The 13,875-nt window shown below is 43.6% G+C and overlaps 1 protein-coding gene across 7 annotated transcripts in view; it reads left to right on the top strand.

Moving 5' to 3' along the window:
- Window positions 1–13,875, top strand: part of LOC144802186 (uncharacterized) — a 259,636-nt gene that overhangs the window by 88,425 nt on the left and 157,336 nt on the right. For 5 of the 7 annotated variants that reach the window (XM_078671793.1, XM_078671794.1, XM_078671795.1 and 2 more), the window contains exons 3-5: window positions 886–919; window positions 3,936–4,093; window positions 10,168–10,249. In XM_078671793.1, the coding sequence (XP_078527919.1) occupies window positions 886–919; window positions 3,936–4,093; window positions 10,168–10,249 (274 nt within the window). The remainder of the gene's footprint in view (window positions 1–885; window positions 920–3,935; window positions 4,094–10,167; window positions 10,250–13,875) is intronic. The other 2 variants (XM_078671796.1, XM_078671799.1) reach the window with 1 other exon arrangement.

Here is a 13,875-nt window from a genome sequence, read left to right as displayed (position 1 = left end):
ACAGTCAAATGTTGTACAGGGTCCAACGCACAGACCATGTTGGCTCTTTACTTTCAGGTGTAGCTGGTTTATAAGTGCTCAGTCAAATGTTGTACAGGGTCCAAGGCGCAGACCATGTTGGCACGTTACTTTCAGGTGTAGCTGGTTTTTAAGTGCTCAGTCAAATGTTGTACAGGGTCCAAGGCACAGACCATGTTGGCTCTTTACTTTCAGGTGTAGCTGGTTTATAAGTGCTCAGTCAAATGTTGTACAGGGTCCAAGGCACAGACCATGTTGGCACGTTACTTTCAGGTGTAGCTGGTTTATAAGTGCTCACTCAAATGTTGTACAGGGTCCAAGGCACAGACCATGTTGGCACGTTACTTTCAGGTGTAGCCGGTTTATAAGTGCTCAGTCAAATGTTGTACAGGGTCCAAGGCACAGACTATGTTGGCACGTTACTTTCAGGTGTAGCTGGTTTATAAGTGCTCAGTCAAATGTTGTACAGGGTCCAAGGCACAGACTATGTTGGCACGTTACTTTCAGGTGTAGCTGGTTGATAGTAGATGACAGTCAAATATTGTACAGCGTTCTAGGCACAGACGCAGTCAACGTGTAAGTGGAGGGATAGTCGATGTCAGACAGCACAAGTGGGATGGTACATCATGATGTGGTGGTCTTTAAAGGGGGGTGTCTCCAGCTCTTTAAGAAATTGGAACACGGTAGGAGCCGTCCTGATAGATACGGAGATGTTGTGCGTATCATCGAATAATTACGTCTTCATATGATAAAACGTGCAGCCGAGCATAAGTATTGAGTAAGAAACACCTCAGTGTTGTATATTTATGAAAAATATATATTTTTTTTATGGATGCTTGACGTAGCCTGATGTCTTTTTCTCTCCAGCAGAGACTGAACCCAGAGCGGAGCTTTCCTAAAGGTAAGACTTCTCTTCTTTTCCTATGTGCTGACATTTTCTTCTGTCTCATTTCCCAGACTGTGTTTTTTCTCTGTTTGCTCCCAGTTTTCCACCGCAGGTTGCAGGGACTGGGGACCTGAGGCAGACTCTTAAGGAGTTTTCGCCAAAGCCACTTATCGTACAGTGAGTCTTCACGGCAGAAAAGCAGACAGCAGGCCACTGGGGCATCTGCATGAGGGTCCCAGTGCCACCACTCGGCGTGTGTTGCAGAATCCAGGACACTTCCCCATCTGTGAAGGATTTTTTTAGATCCAACCCCATATTTGCAGAATTACTGTGTAGGGTATTTGTAGGTGAACAAGGAGAACACGAGACATGTTCCACTAAGTATAAATATGGAGTCTGCGAGGCATGAGGGTGACAAGTGCATTGCCAAGGAAGTGTACAGAACAGTCTTTACAGTGAAATTTCCAGTCACACTTATGATTTCCAGACTTTCCAAGGCGAGTATGGGAGTGAATCCGATACCAGGTCAGGCTGCACTCAGGTGTCCACAGCATGCAGCCGTACACCAGTATCTTCTAGGCTTTAGCTGGACGGTGCACTGCTTCTTGGCCAATGGCTAATGATACTTTAGATAGATTGCTCTAGTCCACATCTCCTTACTGGTGCAGCTGTGCTTCTGTCACATTGTCACTGTTTTCGCTCATACCACGGATGCTGTTTGCTTTCTTCCAAATTTTAAGGTTTCTCTCTTCTAAGCGCTAGGACGTTTTCCATGACTTGATATGAAGAAACCGGCAATGGTATGGGTCACAGGACAATAAGTTAGATGGATCTAAAAAGCACAAGAAGGGCTTTGATTTTAGAATGGAGTATGGATCTTTGAAATATAAGTCAGTCGAATGGACTCAAGAGTGTGCAGTGGAGTCCCTAGAACTCATGCGCAATCCAGCAGGGTGGCACCAAGAGGAAACAGACCTAGTATTCTATCCAATGGCTGTTGGGTGAGGGTGAAGTGAATAGAGCATCATATATTAACATAGATTAGGAATTAGCATGGATAAACCTGGATTCAGGATTGTTTGGGGACAGCATGAAAGAGACTAAAGTCCATGTGCCGTATTTATTGGTCACAAAATACTGGGTGTAATTTACTACTAGTAAAGAATTTTAAGAACTGACCTAGGTACTAATAGGTCAGTTCTTAAAATTCTGAATTGTAGTGGGTCTAAATCTGACCTACATAATTCCTATTTATGCGGTAGCTCGCAAATTTGGAATCACTATGATTGGAAGTAATCACTGGGATGGTGGCATCCTTGGGTCAGTAGGCCACAGTATGCGATTGCTTTTTAATAAAGCAGACTTAAAAAAAAAAAGTAGTCCAGCTTAATTGCATTTTAAAAGAAAAGCTTATATATTTGTTGAAGTTTAAGAGGAGATGGTGGTCTCCTGGATCACTGCCTCCTCTTAAATAAACTTTTTTTAAACATTCACAAAGGATATAGAGTCCCAAGGGGACACTTTCCCTTTTGTGAATAGGCTCCCACCTCTTTTGAGGTGTCGGTTAAAAAAAAAATCAATGTTTTGTGCCCAGATTTCGGGCGTCCAACGTTGACACATTAGATACTGATCTGATATTTGGAAGGGACGCCCACGACATTTAGATACAAAATCTGTATTCATTCGGAATCTCGTTTTAGAACTCGGAAATGTTTTTCCAATGCATAAAAAGGGCTTAGTGAATATTAAAAAAGTATTTTAACTGTTGCAAATGGTGAATATATGTTTGTGACCTTTAAATGATTAGTCCCTTTGACCCAAGATCTAGAATGGGAATCATGAAGAGAACTACAGACTCAATTGGAATCCTCATGGGGCACAGTGTCAATTCCTTAATGAAGACTCTTGTGGGATTGCTCTTGCTGCCAAAGCTAGGTCCTGGAGGGGGCAGGTGAATTGCATAAACAATTGCATATGTTTACTTATAAGGGGCTTATCGGGTGCTTCATTCTGAAAATGTCCAGTACCAAATGCTATAAGTACCTTCCTCACTCCAGTGGGTTCTTAATTCCAAGCCACAGCTTCTAGAGGGCTGTTTACCTACTCCTCCATCTTCTTTCCATGGCTGTTCCTTTAGGCGAATGAAAGGCAGAACACAGAGCTCAAGCCCAACCTCTATATTTAAATATGCAACAAAAATAAAGACAGCACTTTGATTCTAGAATTCATTGCCATCCAAGAAGAACTTGACATAGCATCCACTAGAAAGCAGTAGGCTGGGTGCATCATAAATTTGCATACTGGAGTAAATGTTAGTTACAGGGAGTACGCTCCCCCAGGAACAATGACCACTTGCACCATAAGAAACCACACAAAGATTCCTGAAATGCAAACCACCACACATGCTGAGAGTGGCACCAGAAAAGATGAAAGCATTGGTGTGCAGACTGTTCATGATTGCAGGATGATAACTCACCATGAATACTGCAATCTGGCTGCTGTAGCGTGCATCTAGCCCCATGACGAAGCCAATAGTGAGTTGTGAAGTTAATGCCCTGTCCCCTTGCAGTCCAAAACACCGACAAGCACTGGAAGGTTATCCAGAAATCCAGCAAATCCTCGACGTCTTCTACTGCGCTAGGTATGTAAACCTACCTTTCAGCTCCACACTCCTTTCCTCTGCTCAGCACTTCATGGTGTAAGTCAAATAAATTGGGTGTAATAGCAGATTGCACGTCCTCCAAGTCATCGTGTAAACTTGGTAACTACAGCTCAAGAGCTGAAGCTAAGCAACGAGCGTGCAAAACACCTTTCAACACAATGTGCTTTTTGAAACTGTGGAATACTTGGCTTTCCAGTGCTCGCCTTTTGGCAAATTTCATATTTTTCTAAATTCAGACACAAAAAAGGAAGTAGAGTTCATTATGAGCACACACTTTTTTCTGCTGGCATTTGAATTACCTTGATACAAATGAATACATAAACGGAGAATAATTAACTTTGTTCTTTTTCACCTTTTGTCTTCTGGTAGAGCCACTGTTTGACAAACTAAGTGTCAACAAGGGTTCCTTTAATGACTCATTGGACAGACCGTGGGACTTCTGCTCCACCTGTGCTGATAGTGCTCACAACAGGATGTCATTGAAAGACTTGGCAGCCATCAACGACCAGCTCTCATCTCAAGCCAAGGTACATACACAGAGTCCAAAGATAAAGGTGCAGAAGCACTGAAATTAAAGCAGTTCAGAGTAGTGATCATCCTTCTCTTGTTCTGAAAGTCTGACATAGCTGCTCTTTCAGGAAATATTGTATGTATGTATGTATGTTTGAGTTGCCTTGTGTTCTTTTTGTTACTTCCAGAGGCCTATGACCAAGGCCCATATGAAGCACTGACTTCCCTTCATGTGATAGTTCGGTCCTCAACCCCAGTATGTTTTACTTCATATTATCACTCACAAATGATTTACTTTTGTATATAATTGTTTGTTATGCTAGAAGTATATATATATGTTCATAGCATGTGTGGCTGTAGATACACATGCTCTGCATACTCCTACCCTCTAGTGCTGAGCTTAAATGTTTGCAACTTGTTTTTCTTCAAAGAAGTCTTTCCAGTTATGAGATATAGTGACTCCTCTCCTAGTTGGTAACGCACATGGGCACCAGGTCCATTTTTTCTGCCACTGGGTTCCGACGTGTACCGATCGGGCTCCGTATTCGGTGCCTAACAGCACCTCTGGACCCACTCGACCCATCGGTTCCTGTGCTATGCGAGTACGTAACTGGATATTCTATTCCTCTTCTTTTTTGCACATCGAACAAAGACGACCAAGCTCATCTCTGAGTTGAGGCCCAAGCCCTCTTGCCCCCAATGAGGCCTTTCGCCCATCATCCATGGAAAACCACTAATGAGAATATCAGGTCAGTGTTGAAAGTACACCCTTCTATAGCTACACCCAGTACCCTTTGAAATTCCCCTGGGCCAACCACTATCAACTTGGTAATCTCTGCTTCTCGACTGAGGATGACGACCCCACATGCCAGACCTCCTTCACTTTCTTGTCAAAGAAGACCATTCGGTACAGATGCTAGCAGAGGTGGGCCCAGCAGAGAATGAAAAGATAGGAGTCCAACGACATCCCTGACAACTTCAGGCAACTCAACGTCGATGCGGAGGATGTCCATCAGAGGACCAGCTGGTCCAATCCATCTTGGCGGCGAGCTCACCATCGGAATCCAAGTGGCAACAGCCACAGAAAAATCCCAAAGCTGCATGGCTGTGGGATACTTTGTCCGAGAGTATGGTCAGCACCCATATACAACCCATGGCTGCACAGCAACCATGTAGACAGGCAGAGCACCTCCAGAGTGGAGGTCGGGCGTTGAGCCCAGAGTCTCAATAGCAGCCTGCCGGGCCACCACTGCTTTTGGGATATGGTCGCCACCAACAGAAGCCTTCGGAGCCGTTGACACTACCTTCTCCGGCTACAACCCTATAATGAACCCTATGACTCTAATTGCACAGATGACACATACCACAAAGTCATACCCAGGGCAGCCGCATATCGTAAAGTTGATATGCATGTTGCCCAGAAGGACAATGACTTCTGGTCAAAACATTGTCAAAGACCCAATGTACACTTCAGTTCCTCTTTGTGCTAAAAAAGGAAGCTCAAGAACGCCCTAAGACTTTCAAAGTTCCAATCAAGGCAAGGGTATTTACACCTAGGGTCGACAAAAATATAAAGCATCACCCAATGTTGCCCTTCGTCCGTGGCAACGTACCTTCAGACTTGCTTGTAGTCCGTACAGTGCTACAACGTTCAAATGCCTGGGGATGCTCCATCTCCTAGCAAGAAAGCTGGACGCAGCAGGTAAAAAAAAATTAATTTCAATCAACCACACTTTGGAGAATTGCCAACTTGGTTGGCCTGCTCTCCCGATAAGTGAGGGTGCATTGTGATGAGATGGTAGAACTTCTCAAACACCTCCCTGAGGATTAAAGGCAGCTACAGCAAACGCTAGATACAGAAGGAAAGAACCTATCGAATGCCACCTTCCTCTGTGCCCTAGATGTGGCAGAAACTGCTGCCAAGGGGGTTAACACCAGCATCCTGTTCAGATGTCATGCTTGGCTCCATGTCTCTGGCTTTAAACCAGCTATAAAGCAGCATCTGTTAAACCTGCTGTTCAATGGTGATACCAACCTGCGGACATCTATCACTATATGCTCACCTGGGCACGTACACACACTCACTCATATAGGTCAGTCAAACACCGCTGATGATCAAGTTTATAGGGCTAAAAATGTAAGTTCATTTATTTATCAATTCTCCTATCTTTTAATGATCCGAAGCCCTTTCATAACTAATGGATCTATTTTAGTTAATTAGGATTTGATGATTATGACATAAGTCTCAATTACCTGATTTCTATTTGAATAACTACAGACTCGGATAGATTTTAAATGTTTTTCTAAATTAATCATAAGAGCAGACAAATTACAGTGTTACTTCCATCATTTGAAAAAAGTAATATCGGGTTATCAAATTAAACTAAGATTTCACACTTACGAGTACCTCAGGACAAAGAGAGAGTACATTGACACAATACACAGATTTTATATTTACCTAGGATGGGGTGAAAATCAGACCCCTCTGGCCAAGAGTTAACAGGATTCTACCATGTATTATGTGAATATATATGCACCCATGTGCGTGCTATTTTTATTTATAGTGTTTAGTCATACGTGAAATATGGTGCAAAAGGATCAGAGCTCCTTCTCTCAATTTGTGGGAGGAGCAATGTTTCAAAAAATTGTAAAATACCCCTCACACACTGAAACCTGATTCAGTGTCATGCTTCATCATTGGAGTCTTCCCGCCTCTCTACGGGAATGGACGTGCAACGACTTACGTAGACGCAGGAGGACTTTATTCAGTGATTGGTGAGTATGTGTAGTGTGTGGAATCGTGAAAAGAAAATGTGAGATGGTTAAAAATTCTCTGGCTAGTGGAACAAAAATACTTTATTGTCTTCCCTGGCTGGAAATGGTAAAAATGGGGAGGTGTTGGTGGTTCATTTTGATCCACTTCCTGTTGGAACGATTAACACTGAATCGGTTGAAAAAACACTAGACCGTGGAATTTTAAAGATGACCGCCGGTAAATGGACCCAAAACAGGGTTCATTTTAATCCACTTCCTGTTGGAACGATTAACACTGAATCGGTTGAAAAAGCAAGTATATATTTGTTTTGAGGCTTATTATGGAGGAGTTTTAAAAGGGGCCAAATTTTCTTTTCACGATCCCATGTTGGATAACAGTATCAAGAGGAGGATGATTCTGCCTTTTTCCTCATCACTCCTTCCTTTCTTTTTTTGACAGGTACTTCAGGACAGGGAAGGATAGATGACCTCTTCTGGATTTGACGCCTGCGTCTCACCCCTCTCGGATACGAACTTTCTCCTCTATTCTTCCACGAGCTTCTAATTCTATTACCTCCTCAATTCTTCAGCTATCTTCTTTTAATTCTATTGTCTTGAATTTCTAACTCTGCTTCTACAGGTGTTCGATCAGCATTCGGACAGCATTTTGGTCTCTCAATGATCTGGCTGTGACTGCCGTGCCTAATCTAACTAACTACCTCAATTATACCGTTCTAATCTCATGTACCACCCCTAAATGTTTCAACTCCATGAAACTCCAATTTCTGATTGGACGAGGCTGAGGGAATGATCATCACACCATGCTAAGTTTAATATTTTCTTAAGTTCAGTTGTTTAAGTTCCCGCTCATTAATTTGTTCTCCCAAGCTTTATTTCCCACCCATATTAGCAAACTTTTATTGACAACATTGTATACAATTTCATAGTTGTCCATTGAATCTTCAGGATGTTCAGCTGGTTCCCGGGACATGTGTGGAGAATGTCCTTGGCCGGGTCCCAAGACTTGAGCTCACTACTTCGGAGTTGTCTCTCTTGCGCATGCACCAAGACCCACGTGGTTTTTAGACTTTAGTATCTTCCGGAGGCCCAAATATTAACTAAAAGAAAGGTCAAAAGACAAAGTATTACAATTAAAAATAAATGTATTCACTGTATACCACCTATCTCTACTCTAATCCGATCTACTTATAGAATCTTTTTATGCATTAGCATTAGTATATATATATATCTTGTTTTAGTTTCAGCAAGGCAGATGTTTAGCACGTGAGTTTTCAGGTGGCCATGTAAATTGTTATGGCGCAGAAGCAGAGTTTTCCCTCCAAGCGTTAAGACGTCATGCAGCTGACTCATGCGCAGTACTGTTTCCCGCGTTAGCAGCCATCTTTAATCACTCTCTGGTTACTTGTTAGTAAAACACATATGCAAGCTTTCTTCATCTAAAAATATACGGAATGTTGTGCAAATTAGTATTACGAACATTAATAATACTTTGTTACAGGATTATATGAGAGGATTACTTCTGAGCAAATCTTTTATACAAGTCCTTGCACCATCAATTGGTGAACACCTTTATGGGCAGCCGTTATCCCAGATGCTCGTTGTTGATCAAGAGTGTGAGCAAACAAGTGTCTCAGTCATAACCAAGCTACTATATCCTCCTCCACAGTTTAGGCTTCACCATAAATTCTGTATATTCCCATCTCCAGCTCTATGGGTCATACTCAAAACAGTCACAGGCAAGGCTTACCCCAGCCAAGCAAGAGTGCAAGTATTCCAGCAGATACTGCCTCTTGTTCAGCCAAATTGTCAGCTAACAGGAGAGTCCCACCTTTCTAGGCTGTTCATGTGTCTGCTCCAACAATGCCTATCAGCACAATGGTCACACTGGGAGGATCTACAGTCCATATGGGACAATTGTTGAAAAGACAGAGTGACTAACTGACAAAAGTTCAAGATGACATGCTTATCTGACTAGACTAGATCTACAGTACGCATATTTGATCAATATGGCAAGATAATAGTTACAGTTGTTAATTGCATTTGGTACCTTACTTTAAATTTCTGTGCTTATCCATAACTTAATTTTTAATTTACTCTTTTTAAATTAGTCTACTTAAACCTAATTAAATTCTAGGCCACCAAGCTTGGTACACGTGTTCCGCTCGAGTTGAGAAGGGACCCTTAGATTTATGATGAATATGTTTTAAAGATTAGAGGCTGTCGAAACGTCTAACCTCTGTCAATAGTGCAGCCTCTTTCAATGATTTAAAGAATAAATCTGTATAACCTACACCTCTGTTCGTCTTGGCCGTTGCTGTCCATTCCGGACAGTAAGTTAAAAATAATTACATTCACAGCCCTTACACATTCTTTGTGGTGCAGTGTATCAAGAGTATTGTAAAGAATCAAAGATTAACAACCATATAAATGTAAACGTTTTCTCCTAATTTTTTACCATTCTCGCCTCAATGTTTGCAGGTTATGCACATACCTGCTTTTCCGGGAGAAGTATTTCTTAATATGCACCATTCGCCATTGGTATTATTCACACTTTAAAGCATATGTCATGGTATCCTAAAGACCCTGTTGTATAGAGTATGGTACATGTCCCCTAATCTTTCCCCAGCATGAGAACTATCTATGTACACTGAAACATTAAAATGGGTGCAATTGGAATGCTGGCGACTATAAGAGACATAGCTTACAGCGAACCTTTTCCTATGATGTTTCATATGTCCTCATCTCAGAATTAGCCATCAGAAACCGCACTAATGAAGTGCAAAATGGTGGACAGTATTGGTCAAGTTACTGCTAAAAGTGTGAGGATTTTGCTCATTCATTAATATGCATCGACTTCTCTGGGTAAAGCAATGAAAGGCAAATGTATCTTTTTTTAATTTTAAACTGATTTCTGGTGGTAGAAAAGAGAATGGCTGGATCCTCTATTGGCTTTGCATTGTACTGTCGTTTCCGTGGAGGAAATGGCAAAGCATGGTACTTGTCTTGACCCCCTTCCCCTTCAATGACCCGTAGGGGAGAAATTACGCAATGGATCTGTGTTCCATTAAGGTCGGTAGGAGATAAAGGTCGGCAAGTATATTTCGACTAGCTTGATATGGATCTTATTAATAGATTTCTCCATCCATTAGTCCAATTCTAGTTACTGGTGCAGGAAACAAGATAGAAGGCGTGGTTTATTTGCCAAGTGGTTAGAATTACTACAATATCAATCAACAGCTCTGCCTTATTGTAGTATTGAATTGTCTGAATATTTTATCTTTTAACACAATTTGTATGTCAATATTCCTCATTGCAGAGTATTGCATCCCTTAACCAGACAGTCCTGCGGTTGGAGAAGGATCGAGAATACCAGCGCCAGAGGATCCAGAGCCTGGAAGGTGGGTAATGTTTGATTTGTGCAGCCCCATCATGTTAGTGAGAATAAACCAAACCTGGAAGGACTGTACCAATACAATTGCACAATTAAGGGTTCCTCTGTACCTGTATGAAAATTGTATTTTCTACATATGATTTCTATAGTATTTAACATGCATCAGGCATCTTTAGTAATGTTTGTGAGTTGGGCTGCATGTGTTGAGTTTGTAATGGAAACTATTTTTTATTATTATTTCAATGCTGTTTACACCCCCTCCAAAATACCAGTTACTGCTTTGGATAATGTTGATGTTTGTGATTATACTTTCATTTTGGGTTTCAGATGTATACCACCACTACCCCTCCTGCTTCTCTTTCCTCTTTCTTTGCCCCTCTACATTTTCTTCTTTTTATTTACCTACTTTTGTCACTCTTATTTTCCCCTTTTCCCTCTCACATCTATTGATTCCTTCAGCCGGGATCTCCGCCTCCGCAGCCCAGGCACTCTCTCTGCCTCTCATGAGTGTAATATGGCTGGATGAGCTCTCCCATGCAGATTATTGTTCTCTTGTCAGCATGTGGGTTAATGTTTTTTGATTTTTTAGTCCCTTTACATATACTTACTGTGGGCGTTGAGTTAGCCCCTAGCTCATGATTTTGAATGGCTTTTTGTGTACCTAGTATAATTTAGATTTGATAGATTTCCTCCCTTGCCTATTTTTTTTCTTTTTTTAATAAATAAGGTGCTTCAATGTTCTGCTGGGCTGATAGCCTTCTTTCATACTTTTTCACATAATTTTAATTTAGCATTCTTCCATGCCCAACAGCCATATTAGAAAGCTAAATTAAATATGGCGACCATGCATCATAATTCCTGCATGTTCCATGACGGACTTGTAGGCTTCCATCTTGAAGTGGGTGTTCTCTAACAGAAGTCCCATTTCAGCATTGCCAGCCATTCGTCTTGTCATAGTCACTAATTTAGCCTTTTAGAGTCAAGGCCTACTGCCGTTTCCAATGCTTGTTTTGACTGAGATTAAAGTCTATGGTAGGAATTTGACTGTGTCTCTCATGTCCATCCCCAGTAACATATTTACACTTGTGATTCTGACTTCTCACCAAGCTGCTGTCTACACAGACACCACCTCCATCTGAGGACCCCCGTAGTTTGCAGTCCTTGATTCTTTTCTATAATATTTTAGTTCAATAAAATATATCGCAAGCAGGAGGATTAAAATTTGTAGCCTGGACTGACTTGTTGGACCTTATATTGAACATGTCTGATAGACTCTTCTAGCCGAAGACTCTTTGCCATAGAATATTCCATAGGCCTCAGTCTGGATATGGAAACTTTTCTGAGCAGTACCTTTGCGTGCTGGTAGGTGGTGTCGTTTGACTTCGCATGGCATTGTTGGTGTCATCCACGTTGGAAGTGATGTGTGCGGTGCCAGGGCGCCTCCTCGGTCGCCCGGGCCCCGGTCGGGACCGGGACTCTGGCGCGGGAGGGCCCAGCCGGCGCCAGGGCCTTTCGCGGGCAGGGACGGTACCAGCCCGGGGATGCACTGCCATTCGGTGTCTGTGCCGGGTGAACTTGGGTTCCGCCTCGCAGAGGGACAGGGGACGGGGGACGCCCCCCACGCCCGGTCCCTCGTGCGCGCGTCGGTCGGGCCCTTCCTACGGGGGGGGGGAAGAGGCCTGCCGAAGTCCTGCCTCCTACAGATGCAACCCTAGCGCACTCACACCAGGTCCTTATGGCTGCCATCAGCGCGAATCCTGATCAAGTTCCCCTGAGTCATTTTTTTTTTGATGGATTTTAACAACGTTCTGCTTACTCTTTTGACCAGTCTACCCTTCCTCCCCTCTTCCCCCCCCCCCGTGGTGTGCCTGCGGCTGGACCACGATTGAAGGCCAATCCAGATTGCAAGACCATGCATCTGAAGACAATCTGCCAGCGAGCCGTGAAGCTCCTGGCCACCCAGCACACCACTCCACACAGCTTCTGGTCCCGTTTGAGAGAGAGATCCCCGGACCACTCTGAGTTGTTCCCGCCACTCATCCTCACGATCCAGGACTTCTTCAGGTAATTCCCACAAGAAGAAGTTAGACTCTTCCCACCCCCGCTATTCCCCTCTCACCCCCACCCCCCCCCACGCCGGTACAAGTCACTGTGTGAGGCTCAGAAATTATTTCACAAATCTAAGCCTCGGTTCTTTCCCAAGTGTCTTGGAGTTGGAGTGACCCCCTCTCCAGCTCAAGGAATTTTATGAGGCCATGGACCTCATTTTGGGTGGTTGGATCCCTCTAGATCGAATCGGAGGAGCTCTACAGGTGGGTTGCCTTCGGCACTGATCAGCCTTTAAGGATCTGTTGTTGGATCTGGATTGACCCCAGCCATGACTTTGTGACCACTTCTGAGGCCCATCCCAGTTATTCATGATTACGATATCAAGCCGAACCAGCGTTTTACAATGTTGACACCAGCGCTGACCAAGCCCAGGCAGTCTGAATCGGAGACAGAGCCTTATTTCACAGAAAGGCCCTATGAGGAGCACTGATTGAGGGTATCTGAGGAGACCTATAGTTATCCTGACCCCTAGAGGAGTCCTTGGCCAAGGATAAATGGTATGATGAACTGGCTTATGTCAGTGTTCCGTCTACCTCACCAAACACTGATCTCGCCTCTCGCGCAGTGGCTACGTAGAAAGGGCCCTTCTTTGTGATGGTGATCCGAAGGCTGCTGATGTCTTGGACCTAACTTTGCCCATGGTGGAACTCAGACCACCGTCTTGACAGAGGTGCTTCAACCTGGGTATCCCCTTCAGAACTCTTACTCACTTTAATGAAACCCTCCTGTGTGTCCTGCTTGAGGCCTCGGCAAAACCCTGCACAGACACTTCTGTGCACAGAACCATCACCTGCAGTCATCGCTCCTCTCCTGGTGACTCCGCCTTCCTCCCCCAGCACTCCACCCCAGAGAGTATGGTGGTCCAGTCCTCTACTGCCAAAGTTAACCCTAACGCATTCCCGACCATACCACCAAATAGGGAATCAGAGAAGCCGCACACCTTTATAAAGATGCCCCCCCCTTTTAATATATCCTCACAACACATGGACAGATGGTTGGCAATATGAACCAGCACCACTTGCCCCAATGGGAAACAATATCTTCAGACAAATGTGTGCTTCATATTGTTCAGCGGGGTCATGCCCTCTTTTCCAGAAACCTCACAACCTTTGCTACCATTCTCCGATCAGCTGACCAAGAACCCCCTTTCTCTTGGAACATAATTTTTTTTTTTGAATGCTCACTCTGGCTCAGGTCTTGTCTTCCCTGGATCCCGGAAACTGGATGGTACGTCTGGGCTTGTAGGATGCATACTTTTGTAGATAGCTGTGCTCCCCTTTTGCCTTACAATTGCCCCATAGATTTTCATGAAGGTTATGGCGATGGTTGCAGAAGTGTATGTTAGAGGTTCCACTCTTCCACTACCTCAACCACTAGCTGTTGAAGGTGGGATCGCCCACAGAAGTGGTCTCCCACCTCCAGACTACAGCGGACCTTCTGCATTTGCTGGGGTTAACTATCAACATGCCGAAGTCATGCAACGAGTATACGATATTCAGGTATGATACTGATGTTTCAGCCTCT

Source organism: Lissotriton helveticus, chromosome 1_2 (assembly GCF_964261635.1).
Source record: "Lissotriton helveticus chromosome 1_2, aLisHel1.1, whole genome shotgun sequence".
NCBI classification, from domain to species: Eukaryota; Metazoa; Chordata; class Amphibia; order Caudata; family Salamandridae; genus Lissotriton; species Lissotriton helveticus.
The sequence above is the reverse complement of the archived record's forward strand: the minus strand, read 5'-3'. Positions and strand labels throughout refer to the sequence as shown.